Genomic DNA, 23,382 nt, shown 5'->3' with positions numbered 1-23,382 from the left:
ACAAACCCAAGGGCCTTTGAATCAGCTGGCCAGATCCAGTTCCCTATCCATGTTTTAGAAAGTACAGGCAGTTCTCTGCCATGTACTCAAGCACAATGGGATAGCTTAGTCGGTAGCACATGGGACTCTTAATCTCAGCAATGTGGGTTCAAGCCGCACATTGGGCAAAAGATTCCTGCATTGCATGGGATTGAACTAGATGACCCTTGTGGTCACTTCCAGCTTTACAGTTCTATGATTCTGTGATTCCAGAGTTAATAAACACATTACCAATAGGACTCCAACAGATCAACCACTTCTGTCTGTCCAAAGTGCTTAGCCCAGTCTAAAGCTGTCCTGTAATAATTATAAAAAAATAAAACAAGCATTTTGCTTAAGTACAAAAATGTAACCTATGAACAAAGAACATTTTCAATCATTGTTAGTTACATTCAGGACGGCATTTTTAATCTTATTTTATTAGCCTGCATATGACTAGAGGCAAGAATCCCACTGGATACTTACAAAAAACCTTTGCCTAGGACTATAATAATTTTTTTCCAATACTAAAAAAAAAAGTCAAAAATTAAAGTAGAGCCAAGAGGACAGTACTTGATCAAAAGCTCTATTTCTTTTAAAAACCAATGAGCTCTAATTGATATGTGGAGATATAATTAAGACTTTTTTGATTATATAGATTTACTAAGATAATGTTTGGGAAGTGCTTCCAGCTAATAGGAAAAGTGCTAAATGACTACTATTATTTATTGAAGTCATGAGAAGATTCTTCCGCCTCCATTTACTGTGCAGAGAAACATACCCGATTCTGAACTTCAGCTATGTCTACATTGCACATAATTTCTCCCCAATTCTCCTTGAAGCAGGGAGAAGGAGATTCTTGCAAACAATTTCTGCTTACGGCCGAGTGTCAAATTGAATTGGAACAAAGACCAAAACAGAACTTAAATTAGAGGTCAGAGAGCATAGGCCAAATTCATGCACTGCTTCTCAAAGACAGGGCGGTAATCATCATGCACATCTAGCCTGTGTGCATGAGCCCTGTTTTAACATGACATCTACCATGTGGATACTGCAGGCATGTTGGGGGTGGGAGAGGTAGGTACATACTCTGTCCTCCACCCTCATTAGAGGCATGTCTGAATAGGGTTCCACTAATCAGAAAAAGCAGAACTAATACAAACTTAGAGTAACAAGATTCTAAACAACTTGTATTTATTAGCTGAACTCATAGCACTATAAACTACCATACCCAACCAAATGAATTGTAGAAATAAAAAAAATCTTCACATGGCAGACTTTTGGACAAAAATCATGTGGCACATTACATCAAGGCTGAGCAAACCTGCAGCCCTCAGGCAAACCCTCGGCCTACTTCCATGCAAGTGGGAAGGAGGGGGGAAATGGAGGAGCAGGCAGAAAGAGAAAGTATGGAGGTAAAAGGAGAGAAAAAAGGGATGTTCTGCCCACTGTCTGCTCTGGCCCCACTCACTGATGCCACCAGTTATGTCCACTACTGGCATGTGGGCCCCCACAGATAACCCCTGTGGGAAGGCAGCAGTAAACAGTAAAAGTATCCCACTCGTTTTAGAGTTGAGTTTGTTGAGGTTTTGCTCTTCAGGGGTGGGGAAGTCGCAGACTAGTAAATAGGAGCTAGTTGCTTTAGTAATGCAACAGATTGTGATGGTCTTGTCTTGTAGGGCAAGAGAAGGACAATTCTATAATCTCCCACTTCCCACTATATTAGCTATAAATTGTTGAAATTTCGTCTATCTACTTCAGCATAATCACACAAATATTTAAGCAAACACTGAAATCTATTACAACAGACTGGATCTCTGACAATTAGGTCTGCCAAATCTCAGGCAATACAGAGTATAGCACCAGCAATGTGGAGTAGATAGTGTGGGAACTAACAAAAAAATCTTGTTGTTTAAAAAACAGCTAACTTACCCCCAACATTTCTAATAATCCACGATTTCTCTCTACATACACACGCACATACACAACGAAATGAATGGGGAAAAGTTGCAATGAGATTGTTTTACCAGCCATTGGATGATTTGATGTGAATGTTTGCTCCCATACCAATAAGCTGTTCTACTTGACTCAAGAAACCTCTTCCAGAAGCTACCATTAAAGTCGTTGCGCTTGTCTCACTGTGCCTGTAGTCAACTAGGACAAGGAGAAGGGGAAAGTTAGTGTTCAACAAATGCTCAACTCTCCAAACTATTTCGGCAAAATCTTTTCAGAACATTCTGGGTTGGATCCATACCAACTTAGCTGCACTTAGTTCCCACTGAAATCAATGGGAAATCCATTTAAATTATGGCAAATGCACTCCACTGATTTCAACTAACCCAGGGTCCACAACTTTAAAGAGTAGCTTGCATGGATTCTTATTACTTTGGGTTCAAAACTATTTACATTTACCTGGAACTTGCTCCAGAGGAAATATACATAAGATTAAGCTGCATGTTTAAGGAAAAGGAATTGCTCAGTGGTACAGTATCTGTTTTGCAAGCAGAAGGTCGCGGGTTCAATCACTGACAGTCAGTGTGGACAAACTGAGCTAGATGAACCAATGATCTGATTCAGTATAGGGCAGCTTCCTATACTTTGGGAAAATATGAATATTGCAGAAACACCAACTGTGGCATTCCACTTGCAAAACGACCTTCCATTTTTGCAGTGAAACTTGCCATTCTCACCCCCCCCAGCCACCCTGCCCCCTGCTGCAGAGGGTTGGATCTTGCCTATAGTGATTGCTCATTAGTCCCAGTCCACTTATTCAAAAATAATTTTAAATAGTTCCAGAAAACACCTAACTCCAAGAAAACGCATATTATTTTTAAAAGGTATGGATCGGATTATTATTTTTTAGGGCAAATAAGGTATTTATGGCTTAGGTGCACAGTTCAGCAAGGGAAAGTTAAGAATGCAAACTTACCACTGACATTTTCAGTTAAAATAAGGTGAAACACCTGTGCAAAGGCATCAATGTCTTTGTGTAGCCAAATATCAGAGAGACAAGCATCCATTTCTTTAATTAACCAAGGTTCAAGGCAGTTGACATCTTTCTCAGCCTGAAAATAAGGAAACAACATTACCTTTTTATCTGAATGCTATCTAAGAGCAACAGAAGATCTCCGGTCGCTATTTCCTCACCCTGAAACTGACAGAATAAGAGGCTTCAATGTTTCAAAACTTGCATGCTAGGTGCATGCTTCATTGGCCTTTCTTTGACTTTACTGAAAGGATTTCTTCCAGGTTGATTGTCATGAATAATAATATACAATATGGGAAGTAACACTCTTAAGTTAAAGAGAGGTCAAGGACCTAGATCTATATACATAGTGGAGCTTTTTGCTGTCAACTTTCTGTTCTTAATGGCAGCCCCTCCCTCTCAAGTTTAAAAGTAGCTTTTACTGTGCCAAAGCGAGAGAAAGTCCTCCACAGAAGGCAAGGCATCCCGAACTCATGCTACTCCCAGATTTAAAAACAACACAGAATTACACATAGGTGTTAAAAAATTTTTTTTTAAAGAGCCCCACCATGCACAAATACAAAAACAGGCATAATCACTGTAACATATTGTATGAAAACAGTAATGAGTCTCTTGGAAAGCTGAAGCAGAAGCCTGACTTTACAGAAATCCTGTAGAGTAGAAAAAGTCAGAGGGACCTCTATGAATGCACATCTGTTGTGTATGCAGAGGAGACTATGCTGACTATGAGCTTCAAACGCAAATGAATGTTGGTGGAAATTTGAATCTAGATCATACTGTTCTTGTTCCATAACAATTCCTATCAACATGAAATATTAGAATCCTTAAACAAATTCATACCAGCTGACTGAACACTGTGTCGCCACCATCATCCAACAGATCATATTCTTCAGCTACATTTGGTATTGCTCTCTGGCGCTGCAATTCTGGCTTGCTGTTGTCTTGTGCAGAATACCATTCAGTCAGAGTTGTCTGTTGTTTTTCCTCTGGAGAACATTTTTAAATGTTTTACACACAAAAAAGGAGTAAAGGTGAAAATGTATATTTACTTACTAGTGTTTCACAGTATATTGGGGGGGGGGAGAGTGTTTACAATGTTTGTTTTGCTCTAGATACATCTCCCTTAACACCTGCATATATAGATACCAACCTCGCTGTTTTTCCTTTTTGTATTTGATCATCTCTTTATTTGTGTAGCCTGTGCTTCTTAGTAGGTCTTCAAGGAACATCTCTTTTACTTCAAATGGTCTTCCTGGTACTGAAGACATGAATATAAATAATCAAGTTTATGCTAAATCATGAATATCATACTTAAACCTGTAAGCTTAATAATAATAATAATAATAATAATAATAATAATCAATATCATACTTAAACCTGCTAAATCTCTTTCTCTCTATACAGTGGTACCTCCGGTTGCGGCCGGGATCCGTTCCGGAGCTCTGGTCGGATCCCGAGGTTTCCGCAACCAGAGGGCTGCTTCTGCGCATGTGCGCGTGGCAAAAACCCGGAAATCTACTTATAGAAATGCAGCTTTAATATTTGCATATTGGATTAAGGAAATTGTATACTAATGGTTACAAGCTTTCTCAGCCAGATGAATAGGTCTCCGCCATGGATGTCTATTTTGTATTGTTTTAAAATATATCTACTCTCAATTTATGTGTGACTTTTACCTTTTTTTGTTGCATTTTGCACATTACCTTGAGGCATGTGTGTGAAAGGCAGTAGTAGCAGTAGTAATAGTAACAAAAAAAATACATTGATTTGTTTCCAAGGTTTGATATGTACTACACCAAGCTAAGGAAAATGCATTCAACTTAATTTAGTAGACTGATTCCTACTAGCATTTGAACTTACTATATATCACTGGACAGCCTACAAAATATCTGAGAAAGAGGTTCACATCCAGGGCAGCACTAGAAAGTATGAGTTTCAACGATGAGTGTTTTTGTAGCGTATCTCTTAACTTTGTTAACAAGAAGTCGCTGAACCGATCTCTCTCATGGACTTCATCCTACAACATAAACAAGAAAGAGAGCCCTCTTTAGAACAGAGCTTAAGAAGTTTGCCACAATATACTACATAAGTTCTGCATTACAATTTTTGTCATTTGTTGACAATAATTTTATATTTTTGCAAATACACCTGCTAGGCATTTATCGTGATCTATATAAAATTAACACAGCATTCATCCAGAAGCAGTAATCTTTCTCATATTAGCAGAAGTGCTGAAGTAAGCTTATTTGACTAACATTTTACTAGATTAAATTTATTCAGCGTGTTAGGTATTATGTTCTACCCAACTCCTACTCAGCCATTCTTGCAGACATGCCACCCTATCCTCTTATCCCTTTCATGCTTTCTCTTGTGAGCATGTTCTTTGCTTCAGGGTTTCACCATGTCATCAGTCTAGCAGCACATCTGATGTTGTGGGATACATGTTAACACCTGTGTACTCTTATAGTTCATTGGTGCATACATCATTCCACAGTTCTCTGCTGGTGACAAGTTTACACCATAGCAGACGTGACAGTTAAGCTCTCCTTTAGTTTTTAATCAGCCATTCACTGTCCACTAAAGACAACTTTATTGAATAAAAACTGGGCCTGTTTTTTTATTTATTTTATTATTATTATTATTATTATTATTATTATTATTATTATGTTAAAGTTCTATACCGTATCCTGAGCCATTTAAGGCTTTAGTACTCTGTTGACTAAGGTAGACACAACTCAAGTTCAGAATTGTAGTTATCAAGCTTTATGTGCCTACCATAAGCTATTTGTAGCCTCTTGGTTATCTGAATGAACACATCTGACAGCAAGTGGCTCAAAGTCATGCATTCAACTACAAGTTCCTTCATATGTCAGCCAACTCCAAAACTATAAAGTTGATCACGGTGTTCCTTGTGTCAATTTATGCATAAAGTTTAATAAAGAACTAACAAGAAGAACTTTACGTCAAGTTTCACAACTTCAAAAATTTGGCATAGTTATTTTCGTGAGAAATAATTAGTCAACCTTACCACAATGACATGAGTTACAGTTGACAGTGCACTATCTCCTGCCATTAATGTACGAAGTAATACACCATTAGTGCAAAATGTTAAAAGTGTCTTTGGAGAGACCCTGTTAAAAATACAAAACAGCTTATGAAGAAGTATTTGCACACAACACAGATATGAAGTCATTGCAAATATATGCACTTTTAGCACAAATTTATCACATCCAGCCCCGCATAAGATTGTTGACTATGCATAAATACTATCTGATCTACAACTTTTAGTGACACAAGATTGCAAATAACCACCTGCCTGAGAGACAACAGTCCCTCTTCCTGTCTTCAGGACAAAACCATGTTTTATATAGTACTATATTCAGAAAGGGAGCAAAAACACCCACTCTGTCTGTCTGTCTGTCTGTCTGTCTCTCTGATACATGCACCCTCGTCTCCGCTGTCAGAATGCATGTAACAGATCAATGTACTGACTTCTGAAAACTGCTCATTAGAGTGTCTTTTTTCGAGCCTTCCACCTATGGACTTTTACAATGCTATACCATTGATATATTCTGAGCTGGAGAGCTCTTTTGTTTCCATTTCTTAGGTTCCACAGTGCAGCCCTGTTTAACAGTGTCATGGAAGTGTTATGCGATACACATTTAAATTTTTTATTTAAAATACCCCACTCTTTCAACTTCACAAGTTTCAGCATGGCTTTCAATTAAAACAATCAAGAATAGAAAAAGAGGGAAATGTTACTAAAACAGCAGAGCAAAGAGAGGAGGCTAAAAGACCTTGACAAAGAGGTCTTCACCCAATGCAGATAAAAAATTACACCAGGCAAGCATTCCTGTGGTGAGCATTTGATAAATGGAGCACTGTACTGGGGGCATGGGGCCCACTTAACTTAGAAAGGCAGAGACTCAGCAGATGGCTTTGACTTTTGAGGAGGTTCATAAAGGAATTGCAGGTGCCATCAGAGGTGAGCTGTGCAAAACAGCATAGCAGCCACATTTGGAACCCCTCGTGGCTACCTGCCTTTACCCTGTTAAATTTTTATTTGCAAGTACAGTCATATCTCGGCTCCCGAACACCTTGGGAGTCAAATGTTGCAGCTCCCGAAAGATAAAAAAACCCAGAAGTGAATGTTCTGGTTTTCAAACATTCTTTTGGAAGCCAAACTTCTGACAAGGCTTCCGCGGCTTCTGATTGGCTGCAGGAACTTCCTGCAGCCAATCAGAAGCCGCGCTTTGGTTTCCAAATGTTTCAGAAGTCAAACGGACTTCTGGAATGGATTCTGTTCGACTTCCGAGGTAAGACAGTAATACATTTCTGCTCCATTGTCTCACGTTTTTCTAAATGTTTCTAAAACACTTTCTATCCAAAACTACAAGCAATATTGGCAGGACCTGCTTTCCAGTCGGATTTGATAGCCAATCGTCTGCCCAATCTTCTCTCTTCTCTCAGCAGCAACCCTTTCAGCCACAGCAATTGCTGCTAAACGTCTTGGCTGAGTGCAAAATATGCGACATGGTATTCCGTTTTTGTAGCAGTCATCAAGTAGAAACTGGGGAATCTGAACACAGAGATTTTAGATTAGCGTTGAAAAAGTTGTAATCTGCACCCTCCTCACAAGAGGCCCAGTTCACACATAATACTGAGCCAATCTGTGCAGACTACTGGAGAAGATGTTCTTTATGTTGCTATGCCATGCCAATCAAAGCCAAAAGCTAACTCAGTATCTTGTACAAACCAGGACTTTTGGTTACAGCTCCTGGTGGGTGAAGAGAGAACTTAACCACAAGCACCTGTTCAGACGACGTACTAGGCCAAACCACGGACCAGGCAAGAGAAAACAGCTCAAGCTCTTCTCTGGAAGCCCACATGCTCAAGCAGTCCTGCTAAGCAATATTTTAACTTAGGATGACATGTGAACCAGGAAACAATTTATTACGACCAACTGAGAATGTGGTCCAGCCAAACCCACTCCAAGTGTCCTGAGTAGATATCAGTTTTCTGCAAAAAGATACTTCAGTAGTAAAATGCATAAGAAATCAAAGTTGTTGGAACTTTGTAAGTAACCAGAAAAAATAAGTCATCAAAATGAAAGTGTATTTCCATTAGTAGACAAAACTAAATACCGTATTTTTTGCCCTATAGGATGCACCTAGTTTTCAGGGGGGGAAATCAAGGAAAAAATATTATTTCCCCCTCCGCAGCTCTGGGAGCAACGGACAGGCTGCACGCAGCCTGTGCGCTACTCCAAGACCTTCTTCCTGCTTTTGTGGGGGGTGGCGGAATTCCCCCACCTCCCGCAAAAGCCCACAGGAGCCGCAGGCGACTCCTGCGGGCTTTTCGACCAGGAGGAAGAAGGGACTGAAACGGCCAGTCAGTCCCTTCTCCCTCCTCGGGGAAAAGCCCCCAAGAGCCGCGCGCTCTTTAAGGACTGCGCGGCTCCTGCGGGCTTTTCCCCAAGGAGGGAGAAGGGACGTACTGGCCGAGTCCGTCCCTTCTCCCTCCTGTGGGCTTTTGTGGGAGATGGGGGAATTCCCCCACCTCCTGCAAAAGCAGGCAAAAGCCGCACGCTCTTTATTTTTTTTTTTTTTTTTAAAGCAATTTATTAAATTTTACAATAAAAATAGACATAATAAACAATGTAACATCGATCTTAACATATTTTCACATTTTCTTTGGACTTCCTCGCATCTCCCGCTCCCATTTTCATCGTTAAAACATTTTGTCAGCAATTTATCATCTTATTTAAAATCTTATATCCCTTCTATATTTCATACTCATATAATTCTCAAAAGGAGCTAAATTTTCACAGTCTTACTTAATTTCTTAAAAAACTTCTAAATTTAGTGGTGCTCAGTTGTTTTAGTCTAGCATCTTATTTAGCATTCACTCAAATTACAATGTTTTTGTAAATAGTTCTTAAATTTCTTCCAATCCTCCTCAATCCTCTCTTCTCCCAGGTCACGGATTCTGCCGGTCATTTCAGCCAGTTCCATGTAGTCTATCAGTTGTATCTGCCATTCTTCCAGTGTGGGTAGATCTTGAGTTTTCCAGTGTTTTGCGAGAAGTATCCTTGCTGCTGTTGTTGCATACATAAAAAATGTCTGGTCCTTCTTTGCCACCCCTTGGCCGACAATACCCAAAAGGAAAGCCTCTGGTTTCTTAGTGAAGGTATATTTAAATACCTTTTTCAGTTCATTATAAATCATTTCCCAGAACGCCTTCACTTTAGGGCAAGTCCACCAGAGGTGGAAGAACGTTCCCTCACACTCTTTACATTTCCAACACTTATTATCAGACAGGTGGTAAATTTTAGCAAGTTTGACTGGGGTCATATACCATCTATAAATCATTTTCATTACATTTTCTTTCAGGGCGTTACATGCAGTAAATTTCAATCCATTAATCCACAACCTCTCCCAGTCCTCAAACATGATATTATGCCCAATGTCCTGTGCCCACCTTATCATAGCCGATTTAACCGTTTCGTCTTGTGTATTCCATTTCAACAGCAAGTTATACATCCTTGAAAGTACCTTAATCTTTGGTTCTAACAATTCTGTTTCTAGTTTCGATTTCTCCACCTGGAACCCTAATTTCTTATCATTTTTGAAAACTTCTTTGATCTGAGCGTAGTGTAACCAATCTCGCACTTTGTCTTTCATTTTCTCTAGACTCTGCAATTTCCATTTGTCTCCATCCTTTTCTAGTATTTCCCAATATTTTGGCCATTTAGCCTCCATATTGGGTCTTTTTCGGGCCTTGGCTTCCAAAGGTGAAAGCCACCTTGGTGTTTTATTTTCCAGCAAGTCTTTATATTTTGACCAGACATTAAACAATGATTTTCTGACAATATGGTTCTTAAAGGCCTTGTTTGCTTTAACCTTGTCATACCATAAATATGCATGCCATCCAAAGGTATTGTTAAACCCTTCCAAATCCAACACATCAGTGTCTTCAAGAAGTAGCCAGTCTTTTAGCCAGCAAAACGCTGCGGCTTCGTAATACAACTTTAAGTCTGGCAGGGCAAAGCCCCCTCTTTGTTTTGCATCGGTTAATATCTTAAACTTAATTCTGGGCTTTTTGCCCTGCCAGACAAATTTGGAAATATCTCTCTGCCACTTCTGAAAGCACTCCGTTTTGTCCAAAACCTGAAGTGTTTGAAATAAGAACAACATCCTTGGCAATACATTCATCTTGATAGCAGCAATTCGGCCTAACAAAGAAAGTTTCAATTTTGACCAACTATCTAAGTCTCTCTTAATTTCTGTCCAACATTTTTCATAATTATCCTTAAATAGACTTAGATTTTTTACTGTTATGTTTACCCCTAGGTATTTTACTTTTTTTACCACATTAAGTTCCATCTCATTCTGAAACCGTTCTGACTCTGTATTAGTCAAGTTTTTCCCCAAAACCTTAGTTTTCTGTTTATTTAATTTAAATCCAGCCACCCGACCAAAATCATTAATCAGTTGTAATGCTCTTTTCGTACTGGGCTCTGGCTTCTGCAAGGTCAAAACCAGGTCATCTGCAAAAGCTTTTAATTTATATTGTTTCTGGCCGACCTGAATTCCTTCCACCAACCGGTCCCTTCTAATCATGTTCAATAGCACTTCCAGAACCGAAATAAATAACAGCGGGGAAATAGGGCAACCTTGTCGTGTCCCTTTTTCAATTTTAAACTCTTCCGTAACCACATTATTAACTATCAGTTTAGCTTTCTGTTCTGAATATATCGCCTCAATCCCATTCTCAAAACCCCGTCCCACTCCCATCTCTTTTAAATTTCCCATCATAAATTTCCAGGAGATATTGTCAAAGGCCTTCTCCGCATCTATAAAAATTAAAACTGCTTTTGTATTTATATCTGTTTGCAAAAGTTCCAAAATGTCAATAATGTTCCTTGTATTAGCAAACAGATGTCTTCCTGGGAGAAAGCCAGCCTGGTCCTTATGAATTACTTCATTTAAAACTTTTTTAAATCTATTTGCCAAAATGTCTGCAAATATTTTGTAATCCACATTTAAGAGAGAGATGGGACGGTAGTTCTTAAGTTGTGTCTTTTCAGCTTCCGACTTTGGTATTAATGTGATAAACGCTTCCTTCCACGACTCCGGTGCCCTCCTCCCCTCCATAATTTCATTGCTGACCTCCATCAAAGGTTGTATCAAGTAGTCTTTCAATGTCTTATAGTACTTGGAGGTCAGCCCATCTGGTCCTGGAGATTTGCCAAGTTGCATGTTCTGGATAGCTTGTTCGATCTCCTGTCGTGTTATTTTAGAATTCAGGATTGTCCTATTTTCTTGTGACAATTTAGATAATCCGTTTTTTGCCAAAAATTGTTTAATCTCAACGTCATCTTGCGGCCCTTGGGTATATAATTTTTTGAAATATCTCTGGAAACACTTTCTGATGTCCACTGGATTCTGGATATTTTTTCCATCAACCTCTAAGTTTGTAACGGTATTTAATCTTTGTCTTCTCTTCAACTGCCAAGCTAGCAGTTTTCCACATTTATTCGCCGACTCAAACGTTTTTTGTTTCATTAATTTAACCTTCCATTCAATTTCCTGATTTATCAATTTGGAATATTGTGTTTGATAAAGTTTAATTTCTCTCAGAGTTGGCTGTGACTTCGGATTCACTCTTAGTTTCTTCTCTAGTTCTTTTATTTTATCCAAGATCTTATCTTTTTTCTCATTTTGTGTTCTTTTCTTCACTGCATTCTGTTGTATCAAGAATCCCCTCATTACAGCTTTACTTGCGTCCCAGATTATTCTTTTTTCCACCATATTATTCATGTTTATCTCAAAATAATCCTTCAAAACTTTTTGGGCCTTCTTGGTAATTTCCTGATCTCTAAACAAATTGTCATTCATCTTCCATCTAAAGGATCCAGTTGGTAATAGTGTCATATCCATCTTTACTGCATTGTGGTCGGAACAGGTCTTTGGGCAGATTTCCACTTTTCTGACCTTAGGTGCCAGGCCTCTAGAAATCCATATTTGGTCGATTCTTGTCCAGGTCAGTTGGGCTTCAGAAAAGAATGTTCCCTCTCTTCCTAGTGGGTTCTTTGTCCTCCAAATGTCAATCAAGTCCATATTGTCAGTCATTTCAAAAAAGGTTTTAGGTAGTCTGCCGTCTTTTGTAACATTTTGACTTTGTGACTTGTCCATGTTAGTTGATACGACCCCGTTCATATCTCCCATCATTATGATGTTGTTATAGTCTAGATGATCCAGCATTGTCTCCTGCAACTTCTTGTAAAATTCCGATTTCCCTTCATTTGGTGCATAAATTCCTAATATCAGCATTTTCTCTCCTTGATGTTGTATCTCAATGGCCAAAATTCTTCCATGTTCATCTTTAAATAGGAATTTAGGTGACAGGCTCTCTTTTGCATATATCACTACGCCTCTCTTCTTAACTTTGTCCGAAGATACAAATTCCTGGCCCAATCTTTTATTTATTAACACTTTTCTGTGGAGCCTCGTCACATGTGTTTCTTGTAAACAAATAATGTCCAATTGTTCTTTTTTTAATATATGAAATATTTTCTTCCTTTTTTCCGGAATGTTACAGCCATTAATATTCCAACTCAACAGTTGCAGAGACATCCTGAATTATCTGGTTATTTTTCAAGGGGTGGTATCTTCTCAGGAACTTCAGGTTCCACAGGTGCTGATGTTGGTGTTGGCGTTGCCTCAGGCCCAGCAGGTAGTTCAATTCTTTTTTGAAGGTCCTCTCCGTGTGTAGACAGGAATTTGTCTCTCTCCTCCAGTGTTCTAACTTTAACCTTTCTCCCTCTAAAGGTAAAAGATAATCCTTGAGGAAATTCCCACCTAAATGGAATTGCGTTGCTCCTTAGTAGTTTAACAAGTTCAGAATAGGCGGTTCTGAGGTCAAGCAGTAATCTTGGGATATCTTTATAAATTTCAATTCTTCTGTCCAACACCTCCAGTGATTTTACAAAGTGTAATCCCAGAATCTTATCCCTTTCCTCCTTTGATCTCAATGTTATCAAACAGTCTCTGGGCCTCTCCTTCTTTATGAATCTTCCAAGTCTGTAAGCTGACACAATTTTAAAGTCCTTTTCTTCCAAGTTCCAGAACTTGGAGAATTCTTTAGTCAAAAACTCAGTTAGATTTCCTTCTTCTGCCTCTTGTAGTGATCTAATCCTTAAGTTATTCTCACGATTTCGCAGTTCTATCATCGAGAGATAAATCTGGTGTTCCCCAACTTGTTTAGTGAGTGGTCTTACCTCTTGCTCTAAATTTTCAAATCTTTGTCTAGTGTCCTCAGTCAATTTCCGATTTTCTGCTGAGGCCTCAGTTAGCTGTCCAATTGCTTGTGCATTCTGTGTCACTTGTGTGGTTAATTTGTTTAAACATTCTGTATTTTTATCAATCTTTGCTGATTGGGCATCTGCTTTCTTGTCCAAAGCTTCCAATTTTTCAAAGATTTTATCTAGTATAGAGGCAGATGCTCCTGAGGCCATATCTTCCAATTGTAACTGCTCTGCTTCGCCCTCACCCTCCACTTCTGAGGGCAAAGCAGGCACAGATGATCTGCGTGTCTGTAAGGCTGAGGTTAGAGTTGTTAAAGTTGTTTGTTTAGCTCTCCCTCTTTTTCTTGTGCCACTCATTCCAACGTTATCTATCAGTCAAGGTCACACTGAGTTGTTCCCATGGGAATGGAAAGGTCCAGAGCAAGCAAACAGCAAGGGAATCGAAAGTAAAAAGTGTATGTAAAATCACTGTTATAATCCAGTCCTCTAGAGGGAGCTTGATCTATCTTTCAGAGTCTAAATTAATGTCCAAGAACCTTCAGATACAAATACTTAGCAGAGTTTATAAATGGTTACCTTGTTGCAGACAGTGCTTATTTATTTCCAAAAAGAATGTTTCAAATTTAAAAGGTATCAATACCCTCAGATTGTTTCCAGTTCCAATATGTTGTATCCAAATCTGCAGTACTGACAGCTCCCTTAGTACTCAGGCAGCTCCTGACTCTGGGTTTCACCTTTAAATTTGTAATCCAATAAGAGGAGGAAAGTCAAGTACAAATAAAGATCCCAAATCTTTAACTTGAAGTCTTTACTTTAAAATGCAAGTTCAAATAGATGCTTAGATCTGTAAAGTTTAAAGTCTCTTTCTTTTCAGCCTCCACTCCTCCAGCTGATTGCTTTTTTTCAAATTCAATGGCTGCGGAAGACGGACTTCCTGCTTCCACGTCTCTCCGCTCACAGCCAAGTTCAAGCCAATTTAAATTTCTCTTTTAAAATCTCAAATTCCAAGTGATTCAGTCTTTTACTCACAAATTAGTTGCTTTTTCGTCCGGATCCGTAATTTGGCAGGAAAAGGGATCAGCGCTCACCGACAGCAGCAGCGCGGCTTCGCTCCTCAGGCTGCGAAACGGCTCACAGCGCCGCAACCCCCCTCCGTGCTCCGGAGCCCCTTACGGGGTTCCTTCTGCACTTGGAGGGTCGCTCTAGGCGCCCACCGAGCCTCAAGACCCCAGGCTCTTGCCGCCTGGGGTTTTCCGATGTGGGTCTCCGCTTCGCCGTAGCGGACGACCCGTTGCCTGCGGAGCCTCCTCTCCCGTTCAGAAGAGGACCGCCATTGTCGTTCGCGCCGCCCCCGGAATTCCCCCACCTCGTTGAAAAGCCCGCAGGAGCCGCACAGCCTTTAAAGAGCGCGCGGCTCTTGGGGGCTTTTCCCCGAGGAGGGAGAAGGGACTGACTGGCCGTTTCAGTCCATTCTCCCTCCTGGTCGAAAAGCCCGCAGGAGTCGCCCGCGGCTCCTGTGGGCTTTTGCGGGAGGTGGGGGAATTCCGCCACCCCCCACAAAAGCAGGAAGAAGGTCTTGGAGTAGCGCACAGGCTGCGTGCAGCCTGTCCGTTGCTCCCAGAGCTGCGGAGGGGAAAATTTTCACCTCGTAGAAAGCCCAGCAGAAGCCGCGCAGCCCCTTTAAAGAGCGCACAGCTCCTGCGGGCTTTTCGACCCAGCTTGTTGAAAGCGCTGCTTTCCCCCACCGCCAGCCTCAAAGCCGGGTCGGAGAGTAGAACGAAGGCGTTGCGCGCCTTCCCGCTGCCCCCCATCCTCTGGGGCTGGCAATGGGGGGAAGCGCTGCTTTCGCCCACCGCCAGCCTCAAACAGCAGACTCTTCTGGCTTCGCGTTGCTATCGCTGAAGCCAAGGAGCCTGCATTTGCCCCATAGGATGCACGCACATTTCCCCTTCATTTTTGGAGGGGAAAAAGTGCGTCCTATAGGGCGAAAAATACAGTACTTGAGATTTAAACTATTTTGGAATTTGTAAATAAGCAATTCAAAAGATCTTTCCATTTCAAATTCTGATAGAATACATACCTGAGTAGTTTTTCCTGATCCAGTTTCCCCCACAATCAAAATAACTTTATTTTCTTTAATAATTCTAACAATTTCATCCTGCTTTTCATAAACTGGTAGAGACTGCCGAAACGAATCAAATTCAGATTCTCCCCGTTTCACTGGGATTTGAGGGATGCCATTGTTAAGTCGCCCACTTGTTTTGCTCATTTCTCTATTCTCTAAGAAAAGACAAAAGTGATGACTGCACCAAACTTGCTATTAATTTAAACAGATGCGCGCCCAGTCTTTAAGTATGCAAAATTGAATACTTCCTAGCAAACTAATCAAGATTACGCTTTTCCCCCCAGGGGAGGGGGAAGTAAACAACCGTGCTAACAGCACATAATTATATCACTACACAGGGGTTGGGGAGTACTCAGTGCTAAGCACAAACAAGGCTTTTATCTTTAGAAATGGTATGCTTCACTTACACATTTAGCTCTGCCCATGTTTACAGCCAAACGTGAGGTTGCAGCTTAGCAGCTGCACAACTATTAGTGCTGCTGTGGCTGCTCTGAACACCTGCAACATAGCACGTCACAAACTTTGGTCCTTACTGAAAGCTGTTAGTGACCGTTCTTGTTAAGTCTTTTAAAAGGCTATTTCTTCATTGGCCGCTGAACCACACAATCTCCCAATCGTTTTGCATGCATAGGGTTTGGTGGGGTTGAAATGGCTTTAGCACAGCATCCCACAGTGCTCCATAACACAGCAAAACTGTAGATCATACCATTGAGCTTCAGTCTACCGTAAGAAGAAATGCATGTTTTCTAGAGAGAAAATGGTCCTTTTACACGGCTAGGCAAGTATAAAAATGCTTTGGAAGCATCACAGGAAGAGCCCTGTATTTGTCTCTTAGTTTACATTTTCTCACTGTCCACCCGATATCCATATCTGCTTACAGAATACTCCTGGCTTACAGACAGGAAAGGTAGAATGTTCACCTCAAATTCCTTCCTCAAAATCTGCTTGGTAGGGCTGGGGGACTTGCCAGAAACTGTGTGGCTGCCTGGGAAAAGTGAACTGGCAAAAATGGCTTGTCCTCCCATGAATGGGAGCCTCTGGCTCTATTACAGTGCCTTCTGTTCAAAGAGGGGGCACAGGGGAACCAACTCATGGTCTCCTTTGGTTTGATGTGCCACAATTTTTACGCATTTTAATTTGAAAAGCTAGTGCATGATTGTGCTCATTTAGGTGTATCTCATGTTATCAGAATGCACAGCTTGCAAGGGGAAGCGCTTTCATTCTCCACCTAGCAATTCTTTCCAAAAATAAAATGGCAACAAGGTAGCGCAGCACCATCAAAATGCAATGAACGCACCAGCACTTATATGGCAACCACATTTGCAAAAACATTATGCAGTTGTAATTGTGTCATTATACACACATAAGCGATAGACCTCCAAGAGTTTCCAAGCATAGCTTGGGGTACGCAATAAATTTTCCCTTCGCAATTCACCATTATATTTCTTAACAGAATATACTCAACGCACCAGCTTCAACAGCAAAAACATTTCCTCTCTCTGTCTTTGGTAGAAGCTCGGTGCGCTCTTTATTGGTGACAGGAAATCGCTGTACAAGGCTTCTGATAGCATGTTTTGTGTTGGGAATCAAATTGCATGTCATTACTGTATGTGCCAACTCTGAGCCATCTTTTTTCTTCACAGTTAGATATCTGCTTGCACCTTTCCTAAAAAATAAAAAAGGAAGAATCATTTCATATTCAGCACCAGGAGTAACCTTTACAAACACAGGTGAATTATAAGACCCACAGTAAAGCAGGTTTCTCAAAACATTAAGATATGCTAGGACTCCCCAAATACGTGAATTAAATAAACACATTGCTGTGCTTTTTGAGTCAGTGTCAGCTACACTGACTCAGAAATATTGTTTCAGATGCTACATGCCATAGATTTTTGATCCTGGATTAAGTACCTCCATATAGACAAGTATCAAGGTGGCTTAATGTTCGGCATAGTAAACATCTAACTTCAAATCTGATTTGCTTGGGTCTTGTTTTCCAGTAGGTATGCTTCAAATCTCTTCACTGCCTGACACAATAGTCTCATTAGGGACAATCATATCTCAGTTTAGTAGCCCAATATATAAGAACCCTAACCCCTCAGAGCAAGACACAGCCTTCCTCAACCTGGTGTGCTCCAAAATCTTTGGTATAGCAGTGGCATTACAGCTACAGCAGCCAATCTCTGCTGCCTTACAAAGTAGGTAGCATGCAGAAGAAAAAGTTACTGCAGCAATGGCTACACAGTCCAAACTTGGAAGCCATATATGGTCACCTTAAAGGAACAACTACTTATCACAGGTAATCGGGCAAACAGGTAACCGCACCCTGGCAGTACTTCTACACAGAACTGTTTGAAACAACAGAACACAAAGACTCTCAGGAAGAATTCCACCTCAAGACAATACTCAAAACTGAAAAACAAAATTGTGCCAGAAAGATGCCTATTTTCCCATTCACATGGTTAAGTATTTTTAGCAAGGTACTTACTTACCCTTTACTTTTAGAAATCAGACCAAGCGATTGACTCAGTCGATGAATGAAGGCTCTTTCAGTACTAGTCAAGGAGGAAGGAAATTCCATTTCTGAAAGAGAAAGCATACATGTATGTGCCTACATACAACTATGTCTACATAATAGAAATACATCACCCCTGAATAAACAAGCAATGACTTTTAAGGACGATAAACTAAGAACTGCACTCACTCTCGTAGAACTCAGTCCCATTGAATTCAATAATAATAATAATGATAATAATAATAAATTTTTATTTGTACCCCGCCCTCCCCGACCAGAGCCAGGCTCAGAGTGGCTAACATCATATAAATAATACAATATGCACAAAAACAAGCAATCAATTGATTAAAATGCATCCCAAAATTAATTGAAATAAATTAAAGTTAAAACTGGACAAATGACAATCCTCAGGTTAAAACTGAAAGCGGTTAATACTCGTCAGGACCAACTGTTTCCACTGATATTATAAGTACCTGTGAGCAGGCTGGGAAACCTCCTTCATGCTTGTTCTTATACAACAAGAAAATGAGTCAGACTGAACCCTGACCAAAGGCCTGGCGGAACAACTCTGCCTTGCAGGCCCTGTGGAAGAATGTCAAATCTCGCAGGTCCCTGGTCTCTTGTGAGAGAATGTTCCACCAGGCCGGAGCCACGGCCGAAAAGGCCCTGGCTCTGGTTGAGGACAGTCTAATCTCCCTGGGGCCCGGAATCTTCAGGGCGTTGTTATCTGCAGACGGTAAGGGACATACCAGGAGAGGCGGTCCTGTAGGTACGAGGGTCCTAGGCCCTATAGGGCTTTAAAGGTTAAAACCAGCACCTTAAACCTGATCCTATACTCCACCGGGAGCCAGTACAGCTGGTATAGCAGTGGGTGAATGTGATCCCAAGGCGAAGACCCTGTAAGGAGTCTTGCCATGGCATTCTGCACCCACTGGAGTTTCTGGGTCAGTTTCAAGGGCAGCCCCATGTAGAGTGAGTTACAATAATCAAGCCTGGAGGTGACCGTGGCATGGATCACAGTGGCGAGGTCAGGGTGAGAGAGGTAAGGGTAATAAGGCTTACTTCAGGGTAGATATGAATAGGATCACACTATGTATTGAATTTGATCAGAAAGAAAGATGAAGGAGGAACAAAGGAGATATTTCACACAATGCATAGTTTAAAACAATTAGTGTGTGAAAGTTACTACCACAAGCTATTTAAGCATTTAAGGTCCCCAACCCTAATCTGCGGGTTGCCATCTGATTGGATTTTATTCTGATCCTGATCTGATTTGAGGATGTATTTTAATTGATTGTCTGATTTTATGTTAATGTGTTATACATTTGATGTTAGCCGCTCTGAGCCCGGCTTCGGCTGGGGAGGGCGGGATATAAATAAAATTTATTATTATTATTACTACTACTATGGTAATTGTCACAGCTATTAGCTGCTGTTCTGGTATGTCCAGAGGTAGAGGACAAACTATGAGCTAGCCACCACTTTGCTAGTGATCTTTCTACAGTATAAAGCTTGCTGCTGCTGGAAACATAGTGTAGCAACTTAGTTTGATCCAGCATGACCATTTTTTATGCTCCATTCATTGGGTTTTGCTATATAAGTGCATGAAAAGCAAATATACATGCCGCATTATTATTTTATTTATAGTCTGTCTTTTTCCCCTGACAGGGTTCAAGTCAGATTACAGATAAAAATGGTATATGCCATACTTAAATATGGGAAGGGCCTCTTCTACATAAGTGATACAACTCCTGCATTGCCTGCCCATGATCCCCGGTTCAGTCCCCATCATCTCCAGTGAAAGGATCTCAAACAGCAGCACTGGACTAAAGAGGCCAATGGGGTAAACTGCACCCTATAGTAGACAATGGGGACCTGTAGTTCTGCATCAACCCAATCCAGTATGACCAGTTGGTCAGGGACGATGAATTGAACTCCAGCAACATTTGGGTGTCAAGGGTCATATATGAGCTGAAGATGGGTGCCAGACTGGAAAAGGACAAAGGCTAGTTCCCTAGCCCATGGAGTTGCTGCCAGCCACTGAGACAGCACGAGGGAACGGTGATCTGACCCATGGCAAGACAGCTCCCTATGGATGCATACAGCCACGCCACCACATCTATAGCAGAGGTGCCAACTTGAATAAAATAGGGGGTGGCACGTAAGCTGTACCCCACATAATCACATGTTATAGTGCACGTCATAGCAATGCCCATCAACTTTTTGGGAGGGACGGCGCCCTCAAATATTTCATTTTGGGGGGCCAAAACCCCATACCCCTCTAGGAGTTGGCAGGTACATACAAAAGCAAGATCAAGACTAATACAGTGGTACCTCGGGTTAAGTACTTAATTCGTTCTGGAGGTTCGTTCTTAACCTGAAACTGTTCTTAACCTGAAGCACCACTTTAGCTAATCGGGCCTCCTGCTGCCACCGTACCGCCTGATTTCTGTTCTTATCCTGAAGCAAAGTTCTTAACCTGAGATACTATTTCTGGGTTAGCGGAGTCTGTAACCTGAAGCATATGTAACCCGAGGTACCACTGTATGCCTTCACCAAGGATGCAGCAGAGCTAGTGCTGGCAGGTGATGTTCAGCACAGGGCTGCAAAAAAGTAATAATAATTCGGTTTTAATAGGCTTACTGAAAAGCAACCCTCTTCTCGACTACAACTGGTTGCCTGGACTCCTTCGGCGCCCTGATGGGCTGACCCGCGAAGACCCACCATAACAAACCCGCCTCTTTCGACTGGGGCCGCTTTCAGGTCCACCCCCTCCTCCACCCTCGGGGGATGGGAAGGGGAACCGTTACCTCGCTGGTCCCCATAGCGGAACCTCTCCAGAGCGATGTTCACGGCGATTTTCACCTCCTCGTCGATGCGAATGTCCTTCAGCCCTTTGGAGCGGCCGCTGCCGGAGCAGGAGGACGAGGCGGCGGCGGTGGACGGGCCCCCGCTGGGAGGACCGCCGCCCCCTCCGGGAGGCCGCGGGGAGACGCTGCTCGGGCGCGACATCCCCCGAAAGCTGAGGAGGAGCTCGGGCTCAGAGGCACCGCTAGAGGGGGCCGGGCTAGGCCGGAGGCGCCCGTACGCGAGAGGGAAAGCGGAAGGAGGACGCGCCTCCTCTGAGGGGAGGGGGGAGGGGCGAAGCGAGGGGCAGGGCCTGAGGCGGGCCGCGATGACGTCACGGACTCCTGGGCGGGGAAAGCAGGCGGCGAAAGGGCGAGCGGGCGGGCGCGCCCAAACGCAAGTTGCGCGTCTGGGTGATTGGGACGCCGAGCCTAGATTTGAGTTTATCGTAGGAGGCAATAATGTTAGGACAACCCGGGCGGCTTGATTTCTCTTTATACGCCTTGCAGCCGTCCTGAATCCACCAACATTCCTAGCTGGGGGAACCCAGAAAACAAGGGCGTGGCCAGAATGTATGGGGCGGGGGGAGCAGAAAGATACTCATCTGCCTCTACCCCCTTAAATGCAGGAATCTTTTGACCACTGTGGGGCTCGTACCTGCCACCCTGAGATTAAGAGTCTCATGCTCTACCAACTGAGCTATATGATCAAAATCATATCTCTTCTCCTGCGCGTGTTCTTTAATTACATCCAGAAAGGGCCTCCAGTAATCTCCTGATTGCAATATATTTTCAGAGCACCTGCTTCTTGACAGTGATCACATCCACACCATATCTTTAAAGCAGTGTGCTGTTCAACCACTGTGCAGTGGCAACACTGACCTCTGTCCCTCTTTCCTTCCCTCCCTCCTCTGATGCCCTCTCACATCTCTGCCTCCCAAAGGCTTGCACGGCTGTTTATTGCAGCAGCCCTGGCTACAATGTGCTCCCCAAGTGAATGGTGCCTCTGGGGCTGGCCAGGGGGTTCTGGCTGCCAGGAGCTGAGGTGGCCTTGGAGTAAGCAAGCAGGCAGGCAAGGGAGCCCAGCCAGCCAGTCCGTCAGCCCTTACTGTTGAGGAATGGACAGACAAGTGAGAGGCTAGGCAGGCAGGCACTGTGCTGGCCTTTCTTGTGTTTGCTGTAGGCAAGGCCTTCCTGGGAGCTGCGTGCCTTTCTGCCATGCAGGGCCGGGAGCGCCCATTGCTGCCTCCGGGGGTAAGGTGCTAGCCTCATGTTCAGCTCTGGCCAGACTCCATTGGGCCACTAAGGCTGGGAACATCCTCTTCCCATGCCTTTGTGGGTCAGTGGGAGGAGGCTCCTCTCTTTGGGGCAGGTGGGGGGCAGCTCAGAGACCAGGGGTGGCAGCAGCAGCTGCCCAGAGGACTCTCAAGGAGAGGGGAGAGGAGAGGAGGCTGAGGGAACACTCCACAAGGGAGGATGTTTGAAAAAGGGTGAGAGGCTGCCAGCTTTGCAGGAAAGGGGTGACACAACTGGGCTCCTGAGCCCCACAGGGGTGCCTCAGAATGAATGTAGTTAGTCAAGGGAGCTGTGGACTCAAAAAGGTTGAAAACCTCTGGTCTAGCAATTTTTGAATGAAATGTCTCAACAACAGTTGTTAAATTGCTTTCTTTTGACCCCGAGTGCTCAGAAAAAATCTGTCAAAATCTTCCTACAATTTCTAATTTTACTTAAGTTTTTTTTTTCCTTTACTTAATTTCTTTACCATGCTTTTTTTGCACACACAGCCCAATCCCATCTGCGGCTGTTTGGAATTGGCACCCTGTGCACACAGTGAGAGATTTTCCCGTTAAAATTAAAGCGTCAGAACTAAACTGCAGCTCCTGCCTGCAGGTGACCAATAGGAAAATGTGTGTTCACAGCTGGGAGCAATACTGCTGTCACATGCAGCAGAACCACCTCTAGTTCTGTGAGCGCTGCACAAGGGATTTGAGGCTCTCTCCGTTTGGTTGTATAGTATACATTTGCCACATGGTGGTGCCAGTCTAGCAACTGTAGGGCCTTATCAGCATTGTACATTCAAAGCACTCTTAAACCGTCACAGTTTAACTCCCCAAATTCCTGGGAACTGTAATTTAAAGGGGAGCCATAGGAGCCAATTCCGAGGGGCTCCCCAAATGGTGTGTGTGCACTGTACTACGTGATCAATTATGAGGGGTGGGACATACCTGCCCCCCATTTTATTTAAGTTGGCACCCTGAAGGGGTTGCCGAAACTTGTTAAGAGACGCCTGTTTCCCTCACAAAGCTACTGTTTCCAGATTGGTTTAACAGTCAGACCTTCCTCACAGGGAATTGTAGCTCTGTGAGGGAAATAAGTGTCTCCTAACAATTCCCCACCCACCCCAATGGCCTTTTATTGTGAGCAGAAGTGAGAGTCAAACATGAGTCTTTGTGGCTCATCATAGTTCTCACCTTGGTCTTCTGAACATCTACAACTACCCTAGCTTTCCCTGAGCCTCTTTCTTCTGAGCTTCTTCCATTTGTTCCCCATCCCAGTAATAATTGCCTTTTCCCATGCAGCCAC

General features: G+C 42.5%; 1 protein-coding gene across 2 annotated transcripts in view; it reads right to left on the bottom strand.

Moving 5' to 3' along the window:
• YTHDC2 (YTH N6-methyladenosine RNA binding protein C2) overlaps window positions 1-21,079 on the bottom strand; it is a 41,918-nt gene extending 20,839 nt beyond the window's left edge. For both annotated transcript variants that reach the window (XM_080973774.1, XM_080973775.1), the window contains exons 1-12: window positions 20,764-21,079; window positions 17,931-18,021; window positions 16,908-17,104; window positions 15,394-15,593; window positions 7,417-7,583; window positions 6,033-6,135; window positions 4,865-5,021; window positions 4,155-4,262; window positions 3,845-3,990; window positions 2,948-3,083; window positions 2,046-2,172; window positions 271-336 (exon numbers count right to left, since the gene is read on the bottom strand). In XM_080973774.1, the coding sequence (XP_080829900.1) occupies window positions 271-336; window positions 2,046-2,172; window positions 2,948-3,083; window positions 3,845-3,990; window positions 4,155-4,262; window positions 4,865-5,021; window positions 6,033-6,135; window positions 7,417-7,583; window positions 15,394-15,593; window positions 16,908-17,104; window positions 17,931-18,021; window positions 20,764-20,965 (1,700 nt within the window). In that variant the 5' untranslated portion in view covers window positions 20,966-21,079. The remainder of the gene's footprint in view (window positions 1-270; window positions 337-2,045; window positions 2,173-2,947; window positions 3,084-3,844; window positions 3,991-4,154; window positions 4,263-4,864; window positions 5,022-6,032; window positions 6,136-7,416; window positions 7,584-15,393; window positions 15,594-16,907; window positions 17,105-17,930; window positions 18,022-20,763) is intronic.
• Between the last annotated feature and the right edge of the window lie 2,303 nt (window positions 21,080-23,382).

Source organism: Podarcis pityusensis (assembly GCF_964106645.2).
Source record: "Podarcis pityusensis genome assembly, chromosome: 11".
Lineage (NCBI taxonomy): Eukaryota > Metazoa > Chordata > Lepidosauria > Squamata > Lacertidae > Podarcis > Podarcis pityusensis.
This window is presented reverse-complemented; position numbering and strand designations above follow the sequence as displayed.